Genomic DNA, 23,840 nt, shown 5'->3' on the forward strand with positions numbered 1-23,840 from the left:
GAAACCACCAAGGAAGCATGAGAAACCAGAGTCTGCTAAGGAAGTAGTCTACCCCTTTTTGTTTTCTTGGGTGGAGGTGAACCAATTTTTAGTAAGACCCTGTTCGTTCTGGAACACCTTAATAGTGCAGCAACCTAGTTAAATCGATCTAAAATTTACAATCATTGCTTACCTTCCAGAACGAAATCTTCTACCTTGACAAAACAACTTGGTTTATTTATTGATAAGGAGAAGACAAAATATATGGCTGTAAGTGTCCCCGAAGTAACTATTAGAGTGGACAAAGAAAAACTAGAAATATAAGTCATTTTACCTATGTAGGGAATGAGATGTGAAATGATGGTGAAACCATGTTAGATGTCAAGCAATTAATATAAAAAGCAGCAGCAACTTTTGTAAAGATTTGGACAAGGAGCATGATTGACACTGATATTGAAGTACTTTTTTTTTTAACACTGGTATCATGTCTGTCTTCTTTTATGAAGCAGAGTCATAGAAACGTACAACAGAAATTGATAAGAACAATTAATTCCAAAGTAAATGCTTATGGCAGATGTTCAGAGACCACCAGAAAGAGTTCTTTTGCAACATCAGAAATTTTAAGAAGAGCAAACCAATTTTAAAGTATCAAATATAGTAAAAAGACAAAGATGGACATATTTAGGACACACTTCAAGTATGCCACTAACTTGACTTCCATGGCAAGTGATAACATGGACATCAACTGGAAAGAAAAAGAGGGTTGCCTAGAGAGAGACATAGAACAATAGAGAGAGAAGCCAGATCATCAGTTTGAAACTCAGAACAAACCAGCACAAGACTAACATAAATAGTGGAAACTGATGGATGCCCAGTACACCTGTGGGTGCAGGAGGATAAGGAAGAAGAGCCCACCTTCCTTCTGTTTCAAAGTTTGCTGTACACCTGAAACTTACAGTTCAGGCCAAGGAATGGAGATGAATGAGGGCTGCACTTATAAAATAATTTGGGTATCAAATATTCAGCGTTATGAGGGGGCACGTAAGCCACTGGGGCAATTCACTAGCTGGAAGGTGGAATGAAGATCCCAACAACCGACCATCTAGTTCAAGAACCTTTCTGTAGGGTTTGGTTTATTTAAATAACAAAAAATGCAAACCAAAATCAAATAAACTCAGAGTACCAATAGGAGGCTTTCCCTGATTTTACCAGCTGGGAAGGGGGAGAACCTACCACCCATCACCTTTAATAGCTTTTCCTGACCGCTGTTCAGCCCTTTTTCCACAGCTTCACAGTCCTTCCAAGCTGAGGCTCTCCCACTACCCCCCCAAGTTGGCACCTGCTCCTCTCAGACTTTCACAGACAGGTACAGAGAACCCTTTACTTTTTCTTGGTTTCTCCTGTTTGTTGCCTTGCCTAAGAGGCAGGAAGCTTTGAGTATTTTCCTGTAGGTCCCATGACTAGGAACAAGTATGTGCCCTGCAACTAACAACTTCCAGTTTTAAAGGGCCCCAGGGCCATAAGTTGCACTCTGGCATCTGTATATATGCCGCAAGGCCCATCATCCTGTTAGATGACACTTATGCATCCCCTATTGACTTGGATTTCTGGAAGCTTAAGCTACTAAGGGATCCATCCCATGAGTGTGATTGTACACTGACAACTCTCTGGCCTGGTCTATACTCAGGGTTAGATCGATGTAAGCTGCCTTGTGTTGACCTAGAATTTGGAATTGTCTTCAGTTAAATTTGGCTCCTGCCAACATAAGTGCCTCTTTACGCCTATTTAGTAGCACCACCTTCCTCAGTCAGTCGATGTAATTAGGTCAATGTAGTGTCTGTGTATACACCGCGTTGCTTATGTTGACTGTTAATGGCTTTCAGGAACTCCCACAATGCCCCATGCTGACAAGACAATCGACACAAGCGCTCCTGGTGAGGATGCGCACCACCGACTAAAGGAGCCAAGTGTGCACAAATAAGCAATTTAATAACTCTGGTGGCTGTATGCTGATGTAAATTTGGTTGATGTAATTTTGTAGTGTAGATGTGGCCTCCAAGAACTACAGTTACCAATAAATAACCTTTCTTTCCTTTTCTCTTCGTCCTCACCACCCTTGTTCATGTGTTGGGGATTGGTCCTGCTTTGAGCAGGGGGTTGGACTAGATGACCTCCTGAGGTCCCTTCCAATCCTGATATTCTGTGATTCTATGTTGGTTGGGCAGTACTACTTAAATCCCATCTGTTAAGATTAGAGAGACTGTTGGAGGGGGGAAGGCTTTCTGTTCTTTTTGCAGTGAACTAGAACACTCCCAGACTTGTTAGTCTATCCTTTCATATAGACCCTAGATTCCTTAATAGTCTGTATATGGTATTAATTCCAGTAATCCGAATTCCCTTTACAAGAAAATCATAATTATTGAAATCCACAGTTTTCCCCATGTAGCCCTGCGTTAGTTAATCATCTGCTAATAACTCCTCAACTAGCCTCTTAGTGCTAATCAATAGCTTTGTACTTTTAATGCTTAATATTTTGTAATTTAATACAGAGTAAAAAAAATTAATGAGTTTACTGAAACACCAAAATTGTATTAAAACCACTGTGGACCTAATTGTAATACGATGTTGGTGTTTTAATAAATTTAGTAAAGTACAAAATATTAAGTAAACATCTTGTGTTTGTCTGTCTTTGTTTGTTTGTTTGAAGGACCATGTGCTGTGGCCAGCAGTTGGAAGCTGTGAGCTTCTAAACAAGGTTTGAAATCTAGAAGCCTCAGTTCACTGGCTGAGCCTTGGTCAGGGGGTGGGGCTATCAAGGAGGCTAGGGCTTTATAAAACAGTGAGCAAGCAACCAGGGAGCTTTGTGAACAGTGGCCACTAACAGGGAGTTTCAAGAGGGAGTTGGGAAGGGGAGTGGGAAGGGGGCAAGGTACACTTGCCATTCTTTAAAATCTTTACACTAAATTATAATAAAAACTTCCTGATTTAAACAAAAACCCTATCATTAACCTAGGTAACGGTAGGAGAAAATGCAGGCAGAAGCCCAGCAGCAGAGTGGGGGCTATCCTGTTTGTTGCACTCAGTGTAGCATGTATGATTACCCGCCCTGTGGGCGGGTGGCATATGTGTGCATTCGGTGCAAGGAGCTCCTGGCCTTCAGAGGCTGTGTACAGGCTTTGGAGGCCAGGGTAGCAGAACTGGAGGAGCTAAGGGAGGCAGAGAGGTATGTTGATGAGGCTTTCCGGGACACTGTAGATTTGTCCCACATCCGGTCAGACAGCCTCTGCATTGTGAAGGAGAGCAGTAAACGGGAACAGAGGGAAACCTTCCCATAGTTGGGACCCTCCTTCCAGGTGATGTTGGGGTATCCTCTCGCACTGAGGTTACCTCTCCGGGGGAGGGAACTCCAGTCATTAGGAAAAGGCAAGTGTTGTTAATAGGAGAGTCGATCATTAGAAACATAGCTGGGTTTGTGATGACCGGGAGAACTGTATGGTGACTTGCCTGCCTGGTGCGAAGGTTGCGGATCTCTCGAGGCATCTAGATAGACTTATGTGTAGTGCTGGGGAGGAGCCGGTGGTCATGGTACATGTAGGTACTGTTGCCGGCACCCAGTGCCGAGAGGCTGAACAACAGCTTGAGTTGGTTCGTTACCCGGTGTGCTACACCCAATAATCACAACGGGGTGGAGAAGCAGAAAAGTTTATTTGCAGCTGCAAAAAGGTATAAAATAAAATATAAATCTCAAATCCTGCACAACAGAGCAGGAAGTTACACAGGCTTTTATACATCTTTTTTCCCAGCATACTTATCCAATAGCAAGCTGCCCCAAGTATCCATATAGCCAGCCAATCCAGTTCCCAGCTAGTTCCCTGGTTTTCTGTATCATTTGTTAAACTATACATAAAGCTGCTTTATTCAGCATTGTTCTTCCATATGTCCCCTGTTTGGCCTTGCTTAGTTTCAGGCAGTCTGACTCTGCAACATATTGTTGCAGATTCTCAGCATAACTGCTGTGTGTGCCTCCAGGCGGGGGGGCCAAGGACACTTGGGCCTAATACGCAGAGCTGCTGCGAGTGCCTCCAGGCAGGAGGGGGGGGGGCAAGGACACCTGGGCCTAGTGCGAGGGGGCTTCATCGACACTCGTGGTCTTCCATCCCCTCGAGTTACCTAGTGGCCATGCCCCAGTGTCCCCAACAGTACAGTGACGTAGGAGGGACATGATGGAGGCCAAATTTAGGCTGCTAGGAAAGAAACTGAAATCCAGGACCTCTACGGTGGCATTCTCAGAAATGCTACAAGTTCCACGTGCAGGGCCAGGTAGGCAGGCAGAGCTTCAGAGTCTCAATGCGTGGATGAGATGATGGTATAGAGAGGAGGGGTTTAGATTTATTAGGAACTGGGGAAACTTTTGGAATAGGGGGAGCCTATACAGGAAGGATGGGCTCCACCTAAACCAAAGTGGATCCAGATTGCTGGTACTAAACATTAAGAAGGTTGCAGAGCAGTTTTTAAACTAATAGATGGGGGAAGGTCGATTGCTGCAGAGGCGCACGTGGATCAGACAGACACTTCTCTTAGAGGAGAGTCTATTGATAAAGATTCTCTAGGTTTTAGTCAGGAGGAGGGGATGAAAGAGGACAAAGTATGGGCCAGATCAGACGAGAAACATTCACATAAAGAATCTGACATATCATAAAAGAGCAGACAAATAAACAGTGACAAGTTTTTAAATTGTTTGTACACAAATGCTAGAAGTCTAAATAATTAGATGGGTGAACTAGAGTGCCTCATGTTTAAAGCAGGATATTGATATAATAGGCATCCCAGAAACCTGGTGGAGTGAGGACAATCAATGGGACACAATCGTTTCGGGGTACAAAATATATCTGAAGGACAGAACAGGTTGTTGGGGGTTGCGGGGGAGTGGCACTATATGTGAAAGAAAATGTAGAATCAAATGAAATAAAAATCTTAAATGAATCCACATGCCCTAACTGCAGGGTGCACTATGTGCAGAATCTCTATGGATAGTAATTCCATGCTTTAATAAGAATATAACAGTAGGGATCTATTATCGACCACCTGACCAGGACAGTGATAGTGACAATGAAATGCTAAGGGAGATTAGAGAGGCTATCAAAATAAAAAATTCAGTAATAGTGGCGGATTTCAGTTAACCCCATATTGACTGGGTACATGTCGCCTCAGGACGTAATGCAGAGACAAAATTTCTCTGTACTTTAAATGACTGCTTTTTGGAGCAGCTGGTTCAGGAAGCCGCAAGGGAAGAGGCAAGTCTCAATCTAATCCTGAGTGGAGCACAGGATCTGGTCCAAGAGGTAACTATAACAAGACCACTTGGAAATAGTGACCATGATATAACAACATTTAACATTCCTGTGGTGGGAAGAACACCCCAACAGCCCAGCACTGTGGCATTTAATTTCAGAAAGGGGAACTATGCAAAAATGAGGAGGTTAGTTAAACAGAAATTAAAAGGTACAGTGACTAGAGTGAAATCCCTACAAGCTGCATGGACACTTTTCAAAGACACCATAATAGAGGCTCAACTTAAATGTATACCTCAAATTAAAAAACACATTAAAGAACTAAAAAAGAGCCACCATAGCTTAACTATGTAAAAGAAGCAGTGAGAGATAAAAAGGCATCTTTTAAAAAGTGGAAGTCAAATCCTAGTGAGGTAAATAGGAGCATAAACACTGTCAAATTAAATGTAAAAATGTAAATAAGCGAAAAAGGAGTTTGAAGAACAGCTAGCCAAAAACTCAAAAGGTAATATGTTTTTTAAGTACATCGGAAGCAGGAAGCCTGCTAAACAACCAGTGGGGCCCCTGGACAATTGAGATACAAAAGGAGCACTTAAAGACTATAGTCATTGCGGAGAAACTAAATGAATTCTTTGCTTCAGTCTTCACGGCTGAGGATGTTAGGGAGATTCCCAAACCTGAGCCGTCTTTTGTAGGTGACAAATCTGAGGAATTGTCACAGACTGAAGTGACACTAGAGGAGGTTTTGGAATTAATTGAGAAACTTAACAGTAACAAGCCACCGGGACCAGATGGCATTCACCCAAGAGTTCTGAAAGAACTCAAATGTGAAATTGCGGAACTATTAACTATGGTTTGTAGCCTGTCCTTTAAATCAGCTACTGTACCCAATGACTGGAAGATAGCTAATGTAATGCCAATATTTAAGAAGGGCTCTAGAGGTGATCCTGGCAATTACAGACAGGTAAGTCTAACGTCAGTACCGGGCAAATTAGTTGAAACAATAGTAAAGAGTAAAATTGTCAGACACATAGAAGAACATAAATTGTTGGGCAAAAGGCAACATGGTTTCTGTAAAGGGAGATAATGTCTTACTAATCTATTAGAGTTCTTTGAGGGGGTCAGCAAACATGTGGACAAGGGGGATCCAGTGGACATAGCGTACTTAAATTTCCAGAAAGCCTTTGACAAGGCCCCTCACCAAAGGCTCTTACGTAAATTAAGTTGTCATGGGGTAAGAGGGAAGATCCTTTCATGGATTGAGAACTGGTTAAAGGACAGGGAACAAAGGGTAGGAATAAATGTTAATTTTCAGAATGGAGAGGGGTAACTCGTGGTGTTCCCCAAGGGTCAGTCCTAGGACCAATCCTATTCAACCTATTCATAAATGATCTGGAGAAAGGGGTGAACAGTGAGGTGGCAATGTTTGCAGATGATACTAAACTGCTGAAGATAGTTAAGACCAAAGCAGATTGTGAAGAACTTCAAAAAGTGATTGGGCAACAAAATGGCAAATGAAATTTAATGTGGATAAATGTAAAGTAATGCACATTAGAAAAAATAACCCAATTATACATACAATACGATGGGGGCTAATTTAGCTACAACTAATCAGGAGAAAGATCTTGGAGTCATCATGGATAGTTCTGTGAAGACGTCCACGCAGTGCACAGCAGCAGTCAAAAAAGCAAACAGGATGTTAGGAATCGTTAAGAAAAGGATAGAGAATAAGACTGAGAATATCTTATTGCCCTTATATAAATCCATGGTACACCCCCATCTTGAATACTGCGTACAGATGTGGTCCGCTTATCTCAAAGATATACTGGCATTAGAAAAGGTTCAGAGAAGGGCAACTAAAATGATTAGGCGTTTGGAACGGGTCCCATATGAGGAGAGATTAAAGAGGACTTTCCAGTTTGGAAAAGAGGAGACTAAGGGGGGATATGATAGAGGTATATAAAATCATGAGTGGTGTGGAGAAAGTGAATAAGGAAAAGTTATTTACTTGTTCCCATAATATAAAAACTAGGGGCCACCAAATGAAATTAATGGGTAGCAGGTTTAAAACAAATAAAAGGAAGTTCTTCTTCACACAGCGCACAGTCAACCTGTGGAACTCCTTGTCTGAGGAGGTTGTGAAGGCTAGGAGTATAACAGTGTTTAAAAGAGAACTAGATAAATTCATGGAGGTTAAGTCCATTAATGGCTATTAGCCAGGCTGGGTAAGGAATGGTGTCCCTAGCCTCTGTTTGTCAGAGGGTGGAGATGGATGGCAGGAGAGAGATCACTTGATCATTACCTGTTCGGTTCACTCCCTCTGGGGCACCTGGCATTGGCCACTGTCGGTAGACAGGATACTGTGCTCGATGGACCTTAGGTCTGATCCAGTATAGCCATTCTTATGTTCTTATCAGCATTAATCCCTTTTTCCCCCATATTTCTGACCGTGAAACTGCTGCTCAAAATAACACTTCCATTTATCTGAATGGCCAGTTACCCAGAAGTTTTGGATATTAGGCAACTTGAGAAAACAGGAATGTACTATAGATGCTGAATATTACTGTTCTTATTTGACGTGTAGTTGTGGTCTCCCAGTTGTGTATTGTATAGTTCTTGAAGAAGCTCTTGACTGGAGCAGCAGTTTGTGGAGTTTCCATTGGGGCAATAATCCTGCATTCTGATTGGTGTGCCTGCCTCCACTCTTAAGACTAGAATGCCTTTCTGCCCAGATTATCATCTCTTCTACACAGAGAATTAATGAGCACATGTAATTTAGCTCTTTTGCAATGGGAATCATAACTTTGACTGTCCTGGTTTTTGTGCATCTTCTCTGTAAACGCAGGAGCTATTGTAATACAAGTTAATATTTTTCCTATAAAGTTTAGTAAGTTGATATGGGTTTGTATTATACCTAACACAATAGGTCCCTAGGCACTGTTACAATACAAACAAATAACAATGTAAATATATTATGTTAAACGGGTTTTTAAAGCTTTTTGTACTGCATTGTTTGACTGCGCAAATATGTGTGATGTAATCTCTGAAACATGTATGTTGCTTAATTTATTTTGACTTTGTATCACACACTCTCACTTCCAATATTAACAGAATTCAACTACATTAAATAGTATCTAACTTTTCAAATTAGAAGTGATCTTAAACAAGATACTGAGTTGGTGGAAAGGTGTCTAGTGACTGCCATTAATTCTGTTTTTAGATCATGATCAGAAAATTTGGGGTAAACCTAGAATATTAAAGAAACTTGTGGGAAGATACTAAATGGGGGGTGCAGCAAACAGCACTGAAGATGGAAAATAAAACAAAATTACCTAAAGAGATTAGAAACATGGACAGAAAATAGTTAATTGGTTTGGAAAAATGCAAGCAGATATAATTGAGGAAAAAACCTGACTGTGACAGTAAATGGAACATCAGATGAATTTGCAATCCAGTATTGCAAATAGTTTCACTGTTTTTGGATATGCAGAGTTATCCTGGCAAAAAAGAAGGGAGATAAGTCTGAGGCCATACTTGGAAGATTCTATTCATTTCTATAAAGCTCAGTACTAGAAAAATTAAATTGGAAGGATTTAGAGAAAACTAACAATGATTAGAGAATTGGATCATTTAATATGCTTCAGAGTAGTAGCCGTGATAGTCTGTATCTGCAAAAAAAAACAGGAGTACTTGTGGCACCTTACAGATGAACAAATTTATTAGAGCATAAGCTTTCTTGGGCTACAGCCCACTTTGTCGGATGCATAGAAAGGAACATATAGTAAGAAGATTTTATATAAATAAAAATGTTCCATTCCATGCATCCGATGTAGTCGGCTGTAGCCCACAAAAGCTTAAGCTCTAATAAATGTTAGTCTCTAAGGTGCCACAAGTACTCCTGTTCTTTTTTATATAAATAAAATCTTCTTACTATATGTTCCTTTCTATGCATCTGATGAAGTGTATACACATATACACACACATACAAAGAAGGTGGAAGTAGCCATACCAACTGTAAGAGGCTAATTAATTAAGATGAGCTATTATCAGCAGGAGAAAAAAACTTTTGTAGTGATAATCAAGATGGCCCATTTAGACAGTTGACAAGAAGGTGTGAGGATACTTAACATGGTGAAATAGATTGAATGTGTAGTGACCCAGCCACTCCCAGTCTCTATTCAAACCCAAGTTAATGGTATCTAGTCTGCATATTAATTCAAGCTCAGCAGTTTCTCGTTGGAGTCTGTTTTCGAAGCTTTTCTTTTGCAAAATTGCCACTCTTAAATCTTTTACTTAGTGGCCAGAGAGGTTGAAGTGGTCTCCTAACGGTTTTTGAATGTTATGATTCCTGATGTCAGATTTGTGTCCATTTATTCTTTTGCATAGAGACTGTCTGGTTTGGCCAATGTACATGGCAGAGGGGCACTGCTGGCACATGATGGCATATATCACATTGGTAGATGTGCAGGTGAATGAGCCCCTAATGGCATGGTTAATGTGATTAGGTCCTATGATGGTGTCACTTGAATAAATATGTGGACAGAGTTGGCATCGGGCTTTGTTGCAAGGATAGGTTCCTGGGTTAGTGTTTTTGTTGTGTGGTGTGTGGTTGCTGGTGAGTATTTGCTTCAGGTTGTGGGGCGGTCTGTAAGTGAAGACTGGTCTGTCTCCCAAGATCTGTGAGAGTGAGGTATCATTTTTCAGGATAGGTTGTAAATCTTTGATGTGCTGGAGAGGTTTTAGTTGGGGGCTGAAGGTGATGGCTAGTGGTGTTCTGTTATTTTCTTTGTTGGGCCTGTCTTGTAGTAGGAGACTTCTGGGTACTCTTCTGGCTCTGTCAATCTGTTATCATTATTATCACTACAAAAGTTTTTTTTCTCCTGCTGATAATAGCTCATCTTAATTAGTCTCTTACAGTTTGTATGGCAACTTCCACCTTCTGCGTGTATGTGTGTGTATGTGTATAATAATCTTCTTACTATATGTTCCATTCCGTGCATCCGATGTAGTCGACTGTAGCCCACGAGAGCTTATGCTCTAATAAATGTTAGTTTCTAAGGTGCCACAAGTACTCCTGTTCTTTTTATTTTATATGCTGTTAACCTATTCCCCCATAATTTTTTCCATCCAAGGTTTTTTCTTGTCAAAGGAAGGAGAGAATGGATGGCAGGTTTCTCCACTTTGTCCCTAATAATTCTTTTCCTCAAGGATTTCTAGCATTTAGACACCATCAGTAATTCTAATAACTAGGGCTGTCAATCGATTAAAAAAATTAATCACGATTAATCATTCTGTTAATAATAGAACACCATTTATTTAGATATTTGTGGATGTTTTCTACGTTTTCAAATGTATTGATTTCAATTACAATACAGAATACAAAGTGTACAGTATTCTTTATTTTTATTACAAATATTTACATTGTAAAAAAACAGAAGAAATAGTATTTTTCAATTCACCTAATACAAATACTGTACTGCAATCTCTTTATCATGAAAGTTGAACTTACAAATGTAGAGTTATGTACAAAAACCCCCTGCATTCAAAAAGAAAACAATGTAAAACTTTAGAGCCTACAAGTCCAATCTGTCCTACTACTTGTTCAGCCAATCACTCAGGCAAACAAGTTTGTTTACATTTGCAGAAGATAATGCTGCCTGCTTCTTGTTTACAATGGTACCTAAAGGTGAGAACAGGTGTTTGCATGGCACTGTTGTAGCCGGCATCGCAAGATATTTACATGCCAGATGCGCTAAAGATTCATATGTGCCTTCATGCTTCCACCACCATTCCAGAGGACATGCATACACGCTGATGATGGGTTCTGCTCGATAATGATCCAAAGCAGTGCAACCAGGTGACATGTTCATTTTCATCATCTGAGTAGGTTGCCACCAGCAGAAGGTTGATTTTCTTTTCTGGTGGTTTGGGTACTGTGGTTTCCGCATCTGAGTGTTGCTCTTTTAAGATTTCTGAAAGCATGCTCCACACTTCATCCCTCTCAGGTTTTGGAAGGCATTTCAGTTTCTTAAATCTCGAGTCGAGTACGATAGCTATCTTCAGAAATCTCACCCTGGGATCTTCTTTGCATTTTGTCAAATTTACAGTGAAAGTGTTCTTAAAATGAACATGTGCTGGGTCATCATCCGAGACTGCTATAACATGAAATATATGGCAGCATGTACGTAAAACAGCAGGATACATACAATTCTCCCCCAAGGAGTTCAATCACAAATTTAAATAACACATTACTTTTTAATGAGCGTCGTCAGCATAGAAGCATGTCCTCTGGAACGATGGCTGAAGCCTGAAGAATGTCATGAATCTTTAGAGCATCTGGCATGTAAATATCTTGCAATGCCAGCTATAACAGTGCCATGCGAATGCCAGTTCTCACTTTCAGGTGACATTGTAATTAAGAAGTGGCAGCATTATCCCCTGTAAATGTAAACAAACTGGTTTCTCTTAGTGATTGGCTGAACAAGAAGTAGGACTGAGGACTTGTAGGCTCTAAAGTTTTACATTGTTTTCTTTTTGAGTAAAGTTATGTAACCAAAAAACCCTACATTTGTGAGTTGCACTTTCATGATGAAGAGATTGCACTACAGTACTTGTATGAAGTGAATGAAAAATACTGTTCTGTTTATCATTTTTACAATGCAAATATTTGTAATAAAAATCATATAAAGTAAGCACTGTACACTTTGCATTCTGTGTTGTAGTTGAAATTGATATATTTGAAAATGTAGAAAAACATCCAAAATATTTAATAAATTTCAGTTGGTATTCTATTGTTTAACAGTGCAATTAATCACTATTAATTTTTTTTTAGTTAATCGTGTGAGTTAACTGCAATTAATCGACAGTCCTACTAATAACTAACGGTAGAAGTAGTACCACTGTCTAACAGAACTTGTGCTACCAGAGATTTGTGAATGAAACTGTGCACTATAATCTGCCTTATTTGTCTGTTTTTCAGGAAAAAGTTATAGACTTCAATACTACCAGTGCCACTCCAATCAAATGGAAGTTGGAGGAGGTTGGGGTCCCCTCCTTCTCTCCCGATATACATTTATGGGCTACTCTTAGGACCTGTTTCATTCTCCTTTGTCTCTCTCATGACAGTTATCATTGGGACTGTTTGAGCTAGTTTTAAAAACATTCTCAACTCTCTCTAAGTATCAAGCCTAAATTTAAACCTCAGCATATCTCCACAGTTGTTAGTGCATTGTAGGTAGTGTGATTAAAGTGAATGAGTTTTCTCCATTTCCTTTGGGGCTGTTACTCAGTCGAATAGATCTGACTATTAAGAGGTTTTACTTAATAATTAGTATACATTTTCTTTTCCTTAATTGCATCCCACCAATCTTAATGATACCCCCCACCCCCCGGACTATGATAAACTATTCCTCCCCAGCCCTGTCGTCTACCCTCTTCAAATACTTGTAAACAGTCATAGATTCATAGTCTTTTTTTTAAAAGACCAAAAGGGAGTGTTGTGATCATAAACCCAGAACTCCTACATAATACAGGCCATAAGGTTTCCCTGGCTTAATTTGTGCGTCAAATCCAAGAACATTTCTTTTCAAAGTCATTATTTGGTAAAAATGTACAAATTTAGTTTTTAATCTTTTCTCATAAATCAGTCATTTCAGCCACTGACTCTAATTTCTGTGTTTGAGTGATCTCTTAATTCCTTTCAGTTTGTCAACATCTTTAAAATGTCAATCCTAAAATGAGCACAGTATTCTAAGAGCAGCTAAGTCTCTCTGATTCTTGACATAGTGTGTCTGAATACACAGCCCAAAATCTAATTTTTTTTGGCTATCGTATGCAATTGTAATCGGACTTCTAAATTTATTGTCCACTATCATTAAGGCTACATTTTAGTCAAGGGTATTTTTTAGTAAAAGTCATGGACGGTCATGGATTGTGTGTAAAAACAAAACAAAAAAAACCAATGGCCTGTGACCTGTCCATGACTTTTACTAAAAATACCAGTGACTAAAACTTGCGGGGGGGGGGGTGGGGGGGGTTGGCAGGACCAGCAGGCTTCCTACCTGGCTTTGTGCCTCCCCACCAGTAGCAGTGTATGGGAGGGGACAGGGGATTGGGGTGAGGTAGGCTTTGGGTGGCACTTACCTGGGGGGCTCCCCGGAAGCAGCAACATCCCCCTTGCTCAGTTGCTAGGCGGAGGCGTGGCAAGGCAGCTCTGTGCGCTGCCTCTGCCTGCAGGCACCACCCCCGCAGCTCCCATTGGCCATCTCCCAGCCAATAGGAGCTGTGGGGGAGGTGCCCTGGGCAGAGGCAGTGTGCAGAGCTGCCTGGCCATGTTTCTGCCTAGCAGCTGAGCGAGGGGGTGTTGTTGCTTCTGTGGGGCTCCCCAGATAAACACCTCCCAGAGCCTGCCTCACCCCATCCCATGCCCCTACCCTCTCCCACACCAAGTCTCTTCTGCTGGTGGGAGGGAGGGTGTGGTGGCCCGAGACTGCCCCAGCAGCAGCTGGTGAGCCTGGTGCACTGGCTGCTGCAAAAGTCACAGAGGTCATGGAAAGTCACAGAATCTGTCACCTCCATGACAAACTCACAGTCTCAACTATCATCCATAGATATTTTTTCAGTGTAGTCCCTTCTGTGTTTCTCCCTTCTGTTGAGCATGTTTCAAATTACTTTTCTGTGTTGAAAAATCTTATTTTTTCCTGCCCATATGTGTCTAGGTAACTTTTAGATATCTCTGTCCTTGTGGATGTTGGCAAGACCTCTCAATTAGTATAATTTGTGTAAACATGCTATTTGCCTGCCTTTATGGACAAATAATGAGAATGTTAGGTCCCCAAAGATCCCATTCATTTTCTCTGTCCAAATTGGTATATTATTGTCCTTTGTTTAGGATTCCACCTATTTTTTATAGTGCTCAGATCCAAAGTAGCTTGATCATCTTCTTACAGCTAGTTGTCCCCTTTATTTTGTTAAATTTCTTTTCCTTTATTAATCCGCACAGTTTCTCTTGACCTCTTACTATTTACTTATTCCTTATCTAACTTTTTCACACTTAGCCTAAAACAACTGAACAATACACTAAAATATACCATTGAGAAGAATTTTGCATTGGCAGGAAGGTGAATTGGTGACTCAACAAGTCTTTCCATTCTTACCATCTTATTTTTTTCCTACCACTTCTTTGTGTGTGTGCTTCTTTTTTGAGACCTGTTCTTGTAATTTGCCCACAGTTCAATCTGCTGTCTTTTTAGAAGTAGCCCATTTCACCTGTTTTTGTCACAACTATTTGAGAAAAGGACTTGCTGCTATACAAGCACCATCTTCTCATTCACCAGCCTTTTCCACCATACCTTTAGGTACCCTCTCTGCAACTGTTTTTGGACTTAAGAATGCAGTAGTCTTTGAGGTTCTGTTCTTTAGTTTGCTTCACAGTTTCTTAAACATAGTCCCCTGAACCTCATTTGCTGAACTGGAATCCCTATTTAGCAGTATGATGAAAGATTCCAGATCTTGAAGTTTTGAAGGAATGATCAATATCCTATTTAGAGAACAGGAACCCACTAGTATAGGCAAAAAGGCTGTAGGTCAATACCTTCCAAGTTGGAGGTTGAGCCAAAGTGTGCCTGAGGAAAGGTATAGGACTCACACTCATTGTAAGTGTGCTGCTTATAAAGATGCAGTTTATTCCTTAAAAGTCACCACCTCAGTTCTTGCTCTAGTTCAGGACTGTGGGAGCATCTTAGAAGTACAGGTCTGCAGATTCAGTTGGCAAGCAGCCTGTAATCCAGGTTTCTCTTCTCTGTTCCTATGTCCTTCAACTCATCTGGGGGTGGCATCAATGAATGCCCTTACCCTCAGTGTCATATATATAATCTGATGAGCAGGACTACAGGATGGAGTAATAGAGCTGCTGGGAGTCAGTGGGGAAGGAAAAATCAGCAAAACAAATGAAAGCACACCAGGAAAAATAGGAAGAAAAAAAATACACAGGAAAAATGAACAGACCCAAAAAGGAGAATCAGAGTAAATGAACGGGGAAAAAAGGAAAGACTGTGGCAACTGTATGAGGGCATAGTGTGAGGGGAACAGAAAGCAACACATTCATTCACTAATCCATCCCCAATGGGTGGCTGAAATGGAAAAATTTGGAAACTACTGCAGTAGCTTATTATTGAGTATGTTTGACACTACCCATTATTTGTTCATATATTCGTATGCATAGTATCAGATTTGGTATTTATATTCTTGTGCTGAAGTTTGTTTAGCTGGCAGGAATTAAACTATATCTCTTTCTCCATCTAGATTCAGTTCTAGGTGTGTAATCAAAGATTACTTTAACCTTGAAATCAACGTACCAGTAGAAAGGCTATTGTAACCCGACCATATAACGTAAGGGTGCTCATCACCCTTGTTGAGGATTTTCTGCTCCTGATTTATATCCCCATCTCTTTGCAGCCCCTCTCCGTTCACTTGCTTGAAGTGGAAAGTATTGAGTGAGCAGTCTCTGCCTTAACCCTGCCCCACCTCATCTAGAGTCTCAGTCTGAGCAACATTACTCAATGAAACACCTCTGAGCTAGGAGAATTCTCCTCCGCCTTACACTGGAAATGTGAGGTTCAAGAGTGTGATTTTTGATTAAATTTCACCCTCAGAGAAGGTGAATTACAGCAAATGACACTATGGAACACCAAATCAGATGTCTAAATTTTGTCATTTGTAGGTATCAAAATTAGGTACAAAATTGTGACCCAGTTTGAGATCTGACAATTGGGATTTACACTAGTGTTGTAAAATCTGGCATGTGGGGCCATCACCCATGGTTCGATATTGCTTTATGTTGTAATTAGCTTTCCATTATTTGTTCTGTACTTGGCATTTAGTAATTTTGGGAAGAATATATGTTCTTCAGATGTAACAAGTTGTCAAAACCCTCCCTGGTTTAAATCCAAAATTCAACTCAACTTTAACTGTAGAACCACTGCTTCTTCTGTGATCCCTGTCTTTATAATCTTCTCGCACTCTCCAGCTTTAATTCTTCGAAGTATTCATTTGAATCTACAGGTGAAGAGTTTGTGTAGTTACTTTTCTAGATCAAGTTACAGTGCCATAATTAAGAATTAGTTATAAGTTAATATTTAATAAGATTGATTCAGTGAAAAACCTTAATTTTATACACTTGTGCAATCATTTTATAAATCTTTCACAGCAGTTTTTATGTGGGAAATCTAGCCAATTCAAAGTTAATCAAGACTTTTGTTTTGAAATCAATTTTTAAAAAATTTCTTTTCATCCTGTAGCTCAAAACCTGGTCTCTGAATGATGTCTGCTTCATTCATATCTAACAAGGCTTCAGCCCCAGTACAATACTCTCTCTCATTAATGTTAGAAAAACTGCTTGAGGTATGGGTTTTGAGGAGAGACTGAGAAATCTGAAGTACAATTTAAAATATCTTGCACAGCCTTATGCAGAATTTTCTATTAGAATAGATTGTGTTTGATTCCATTAATCCATAGCAAAGGGTACTTTTTGTTTCTTGGTATTGTTTGTGTGTAAGGCACTTTCTAGGGGAAATAATGCATGGTCACAAATGAGAAATTACTACTTTATTTTATATGGTAATTGAGAGGAGGAGATGAACAAAGTTGCAAAAGTTGCCAACTAATATTTTCAAGAGAAACAAGGCATAATCTGAGACTTATTGGACTTGGATGTAATTTGATTTTCATGAAGTATGAAAAACATGTTTAGAAGAAAAATCCTATGCAATTTCAGGGATTCCAGTTTTGAAAAGCAGATTACTGGGATTCTTTGATTTCTTTTTTGACTTAGTTCTAATGTTTTGGTTTTTTTTAAAATAGAATGATATGACAACTGCTCGGCTACAGTGGGGAGAAATTCTTATGCCATTGCTCAAAAAATATAAACTAAACATAACGTGGGGTGATCAAGATCTGTTGAATATTATGTTTTTTCATAATCCAGGTATGTCTCTTTCTCTGTTTAACTTTGATAATGTTTCACACTACCACTCTAAGATATTAATCTTGTATTTAGTTTCTAAATGCAGAAAACGCTGCCCTTTTCAGAATTTTCAATGGATATGTTTCAGATAGCTTTTGTTTATGCCTTTTAAAAAATGTTCTTTATGTTGCTTTTGAGAGATCATTTAGTCCAAAATAGATTTGTTGTATTGATGCTAATTATTTCAAATATAATTGTATACAAAAATTTTAACACAATCTTTGCAAGATGTTACCTTACCAAGAAAAATTGATTAAATTTTTGCTCTCTCCCAAAGAGTTTTGTTGTGAACTGTGTACTGTATATTTTTCTGAACAGAGAGCCTTTTTGTCTTTCCCTGCCAATGGAATTACCGTCCTGACCACTGCATTTATGGAAGCAATTGTAAGGAAGCTGAAGAAAAAGGAATATTTATTCTTCATGGTAACAGGGGTGTTTACCATGATGATAAACAACCAACTTTTAGGGCTATATATGAAGCAATAAAGAAAGTAAGTAACTGTGTAAACTACAATCATCCATATCTTGTGTAGAATTATTTAGAAAACTTATCTGCTAAAGTTTAACATGTTAGGACATTGGCACTTTTTCTTGTATTAATACCTCACCTTTATCAATTCTAGATAATTAGCATAGTAACACTAATGAAACACAGTAACAGTAACGAAAGCTTATGCTCAAATAAATTTTAGTCTCGAAGGTGCCACAAGTACTCCTTTTCTTTTTGCGAATACAGACTAACACGGCTGCTACTCTGAAACTTTTTAATGATTTCCAGTTCAGCTGGACTTCAGGCTTGGTTTTATGACAAAATAGAATTGTTCATTGTACTTTGGAACTAACATTTTAGGTTATTCAAGAATTATGATCAGTTTGGAATCTAAGAGTACGTCTACACTACGAAATTAGGTCGATATTATAGAAGTCGATTTTTAGAAATCGATTTTATACAGTCGATTGCGTATATCCACACTAAGCGCATTAAGTCGGCGGAGTGCGTCCTCACTACCGTGGCTAGCATCGACTTACGGAGGGTTCACTGTGGGGCAACTATCCCACAGTTCCCACAGTCTCCGCCGCCCACTGGAATTCTGGGTTAAGCTCCCAATGCCTGATGGGGCAAAAACATTGTCGCGGGTGGTTTTGGGTACATGTTGTCAGTCTGCCTCCCTCCGTGAAAGCAACGGCAGACAATCGTTTTGTGCCTTTATTCCATGTGGACTCCATACTGCTTTCAGCAGACAGTGCAGTAGGACTGCTAACTGTCATCCATCGCTTCTGCTGCAACTCTGCTCTGCTGCTATTGTCTCAATAGTGAATTTCTCCATGTTGTCTGTTATGGGCTCCCAGGTACATGTGTTCTTGGGAAATGTGCGTGGTGCTAACAGTCATCCTCCACCGCTTCTGCTGCAACTCTGCTTTGCTGCTTTCATGAATCCACCTCGCAGGTCCTCTTGTAGTTCTCTATAAATATCTATTCTCGTGGCATCTGTCATCAGCCACCGCTTCTGCTGCAACTCTGCTCTCCTGCAGATGCCATACCATGGCAAGCATGGAGCCCGATCAGATCACTGCGGCAGTTATGAGCATTGTAAACATCTCGCGTGTTATCCTGCAATATGTGCAGAACCAGAACCTGCAAGAGGAGGCAACCGAAGCACGGTGACGAGAGAGATGAGGACATGAACACAGACTTCTCTTAAAGTACGGGCCCCGGCAATTTGGACATCCTGGTGGCAGTGGGGCAGGCTCATGCCGTGGAAAGCTGATTCTGGGCCTGGGAAATAAGCACAGACTGGTGGGACCGCATAGTGTTGCAGGTCTGGGATGATTCCCAGTGGCTGCGAAACTCTCGCATGCGTAAGGGCACTTTCATGGAACTTTGTGACTTGCTTTCCCCTGCCCTGAAGTGCAAGAATACCAAGATGAGAGCAGCCCTCACAGTTCACAAGCAAGTGACGATAACCCTCTTGAAGCTTGCAATGCCAGACAGCTATCGGTCAGTCGGGAATCAATTTGGAGTGGGCAAATCTACTGTGGAGGCTGCTGTGATCCAAGTAGCCAACGCAATCACTGAGCTGCTGCTATCAAGGGTAGTGACTCTGGGAAATGTGCAGGTCATAGTGGATGGTTTGCTGCAATGGGATTCCCTAACTGTGGTGGGGTGATAGACGGAACTCATATCCCTATCTTGGGACTGGACCACCTTGGCAGCCAGTACGTAAACCGCAAGGGGTACTTTTCAATGGTGCTGCAAGCTCTGGTGGATCAGAAGGGACGTTTCACCAACATCAACGTGGGATGGCCGGGAAAGGTACATGACACTTGCATCTTCAGGAACTCTGGTCTGTTTGAACAGCTGCAGGAAGGGACTTACCTTCCATACCAGAAAATAACTGATGGGGATGTTGAAATGCCTATAGTTATCCTTGGGGACTCAGCCTCCCTCTTAATGCCATGGCTCATGAAGCCATACACAAGCACCCTGGACAGTAGTAAGGAGCTGTTCAACTACAGGCTGAGCAAGTGCAGAATGGTGGCAGAATGTGCATTTGGACGTTTAAAGGCGCGCTGGCGCAGTTTACATTACTCGCTTAGACCTCAGCGAAACCAATATTTCCACTGTTATTGCTGCTTGCTGTGTGCTCCACAATATCTCTGAAAGTAAGGGGGAGACATTTATGGCAGGGTGGGAGGTTGAGGCTAATCGCCTGGCCGCTGATTACGCGCAGCCAGACACCAGGGCGATTAGAAGAGCACAGCAGGATGCTCTGTGCATCAGAGAAGCTTTGAAAACCAGTTTCATGACTGGCCAGGCTACGGTGTGACAGGTCTGTTTGTTTCTCCTTGATGAAAACCCACCCCCTTGGTTCACTCTACTTCCCTGTAAGCCAGCCGCCCTCCCCCCTTTGATCACCGCTTGCAGAGGCAATAAAGTCATTGTTGTTTCAAAATCATGCATTCTTTATTAATTCATTACACAAATAGGGGGATAACTGCCAAGGTAGCCCGGGAGGGGTGGGGGAGGAGGGAAGCACGGGGTGGGGTGGTGGATGAGGGGAGGAGGGAAGGACAAGGCCACACTGCACTTCAAAACGTATGAAATACCAGCCTTCTGTTACTTGGGCAGTCCTCTGTGGTGGAGTTGTTGGGTGCCGAGTCTCACCCCCCACATTCTTGGGCAGCTGGGTGGGGAGGCTATGGAACTTGGGGAGGAGGGTGCGCGGTTACACAGGGGCTGCAGCGGCAGTCTGTGCTCCTGCTGCCTTTCCTGCAGCGCCACCAGATGCTGGAGCATATCAGTTTGATCCCCCAGTAGCCTCAGCATTGCATCCTGCCTCCTTTCCTCATGCTGCTGCCATCTCTCGTCTTCCCTTTCATCCGCAACCTTTCATCTCACTCGTCCCTCCCGTCCTCGCGTTCATTTTTTGCTTTCCTGGACTCTGCCATTGTTTGCCTCCACACATTCTGCTGAGCTCTTTCAGTGGAGGAGGACTGCATGAACTCAGAGAATATTTCATTGCGAGTGTGGTTTTTTTCACCGCCTTATCTGCACTAGCCTCTGGGACGGAGATGATAGGGGGAACATTGAAACATTTGCAGCTGCAGGAGGAAAAAAAGGGAGAGTAGTATTTAAAAAGACACATTTTAGAGAACAATGGGTAGACTTTTTCATGGTGAACCAAGCTGTTAACATTACATAGCACATGTACTTTCTGTACAAGTTCACACTTTGCCTCTTATATTGAGGGCCTGTCGGTTTGGTGTGAGAGATCACACATGAAGGGCCGGGCAACAGAATTCGGCTTATAGGCAGCCATGGTAAGCTACAGTCTTTCGGCTTCTTCAACCTTCATCACATGTGGGAATGGTTTCAAACAGCAGCACCCTCCTTTCCTATACCATAAAAGGAGGGGCTGAGGTTTTCGGGTTGATGTGCAGCACAAACGCAACTAACCCTCCTCCCCTCCCAGTTCTCTGGGATGATCGCTTCACCCCTCCTCCCATTGCGTGACTAGTATCAGGGAGATCCCTGCCAGCCAAACGCGAACACCTCAGTGTAAATGCCCCACCCCAACCCACTACCGCGTGGCTAAAAGTGGGGATGATTTCTTTTAAGCCACAGGCAAACAGCCCAGCAAGAACGGCCACCTCTGAATGTCCCCTTAATAATGTCTCTGGAGGATTTCAGCTACATCCCCAGACACATTAGCAGACTTTTCCAGTAGCTGCACTGGCCGTGAATGTATCCCAAGTCTTCAGGACAAATTAATCAGTAAACACGCTTGCTTTTAAACCATGTATTATATTTACAAAGGTACACTCACCAGAGGTGACTTCTCCGGCTTCATGGTCCGGGAGCCCGCCTTGGGAGGGTTGGGAGGGTATTTGCTCCAAGGTGATAAACAGTTTCTGGCTGTCGGGGAGAACGGTTTCTCCGCTTGCCTATTGTGTGCTATCCTCCTCCTCCTCCTCATGTTCCTCTTTCCCAAAATCTTCATCCCTGTTGTGTGAGACTCCCCCCTTGCAAGTGTCCACAGACTGGGGTGGGGTAGTGGTAGGGGCACCCCCTAGAATTGCATGCAGCTAATCATGGAAGCGGCATGTCTGGGGCTCTGACTCGGAGAGGCTGTTTGTCTCTTTGGTTTTTTGGTAGGCTTGCCTGAGCTCCTTAATTTTCATGCAGCACTGCTGCGGTTCCCTGTTATAGCCTCTGTCCATCATGCCCTTGGAGATTTTTTCAAATATTTTGGCATGTTGTCTTTTGGAACGGAGTTCTGATAGCATGGATTCATCTCCCCATATAGCGATCAGATCCAGTACGTCCTGTTCGGTCCATGCTGGAGCTCTTTTGTGATTCTGGGACTGCATAGTCACCTCTGCTGATGAGCTCACCACTCTGGCCAAACAGGAAATGAAATTCAAAAGTTCCTGGTGCTTTTCCTGTGTACCTGGCTAGTGCATCTGAGTTGAAAGTGCTGCCCAGAGCGGTCCCAATGGAGCACTCTGGGTTAGCTCCCGGAGGCCAATACTATCGAATTGCATCCACAGGACTCCAAATTCGACCTGGCGATGTCGATTTCAGCACTAATCCCCTCATTGGGGAGGAATAGATTTTAAGAACCCTTTAAGTCGACAAAAATGGCTTCGTTGTGTGGATGGGTGCAGGGTTGAATCGATCTAACACTGTTAAATTCGACCTAAACTCATAGTGTAGACCAGGGCTAAGACGTATTCTGTAACTGCAGTAGATTTATTAAAAGACCTTCTGCTGAGACTTATAACAGTTGAATACAAATATTTAAAGAACCATATAATATTTATTTGTATTAGTATAATTCCCTCAAACCAACAGAGATTGCGGTTCCATTGTGCTAAGCATTATACAAACAGAGTAGGAGAAATTCCCTGTCCCAAAGGGAATGTTCATAGTACCATACAATTGTTAAAATTTTATTGTAGGCATACTTTGCCCACTGGAAAACAAATACCTGTATTTTTGTATCATACTGTGATCTGTTTTGTATGCTAGGCATATTAATATGTAGTTATCACTTTAAATGCATGCAAGTTTCTCTTCTAAGCACAATGAATTCTTTTTTATTCTGCAAATAAGGCTTCCAATAAAGTATTTATCACTACATCAGTATATTCACTGAAGAGCTGTAAAAAGTAGCGTTGATACACATTTTAATGTAGCACACTATCTTGTATATGACCTTCGAAAATCAGTAGTATATTTTAATGGCACTTTATTGCAGGTTGTCATATGGATATAAAAATGAAGAAAAGTAATTTCAGGGGACTGAAAATACACTACACAGAAAATTTGTTTCCATAAAAATAAGATTCTTTGTTTCCTTTGAGCATTGTCAAAAAGAAAAAAAAAATCTTTTTATTTATGATACCATTTGGTTTATGAATATTCCACAAAAAGTATATAAAACAATGCTGATCTGATGGTTAAGATTAGCAAAATTATTCTGGTTTTGCAAATAATTTGTATCATATCTCTTATGAAAAAATATAACTGAATTAATTATTGTATTTTTACTTTATGTTCATGTTAAACACAATATATGCTTGACATTCATTCAATTTAATGAAATTGTTGTGTCTATTGGTACTATAGATTATCCGTCGTGCTGTTGATTCACTGTCACTCCATAAGAATTGTAATTTTTAAAGAAGTGCATTTAGACTGGGATAATTATAAATTTTTCAAGCCAAAGGTGAGATGCAGTAGGCATGTGATCCTCATGTGACCAACCCATGAATTGTTAGATCGTTAAAGCTTATTTTTAATTTGCTTGGGTGGGTTAGTATGTTGATTTTGTATTTTGTCTAAGCAATATTTGAGAGATGACTTTTTCATGTTGTATTCAGAACAAGCTGTGCAAAGTTTTTACTAGCCTTAGAGCATCAAGTAACTATATTTATGCAGTAACTTTTGTGTTTCACAATAATGATGGAAGGCATTTTCATAACACTCTAGCTTCTTTGAAAAAAAAGGAATATTGTTCTTGCACATGACCTTAATGTCACCT

General features: G+C 41.0%; 1 protein-coding gene across 3 annotated transcripts in view; it reads left to right on the forward strand.

The window, feature by feature from the left end:
• The window catches only part of GXYLT1 (glucoside xylosyltransferase 1), a 72,659-nt gene that overhangs the window by 47,955 nt on the left and 864 nt on the right, over nt 1–23,840 (forward strand). For all 3 annotated transcript variants that reach the window (XM_073328037.2, XM_073328035.2, XM_073328036.2), the window contains 2 exons: nt 17,130–17,253; nt 17,611–17,783. In XM_073328037.2, coding sequence (XP_073184138.2) covers nt 17,130–17,253; nt 17,611–17,783 — 297 coding nt within the window. The remainder of the gene's footprint in view (nt 1–17,129; nt 17,254–17,610; nt 17,784–23,840) is intronic.

Source organism: Lepidochelys kempii, chromosome 1 (assembly GCF_965140285.1).
Source record: "Lepidochelys kempii isolate rLepKem1 chromosome 1, rLepKem1.hap1, whole genome shotgun sequence".
Lineage (NCBI taxonomy): Eukaryota > Metazoa > Chordata > Testudines > Cheloniidae > Lepidochelys > Lepidochelys kempii.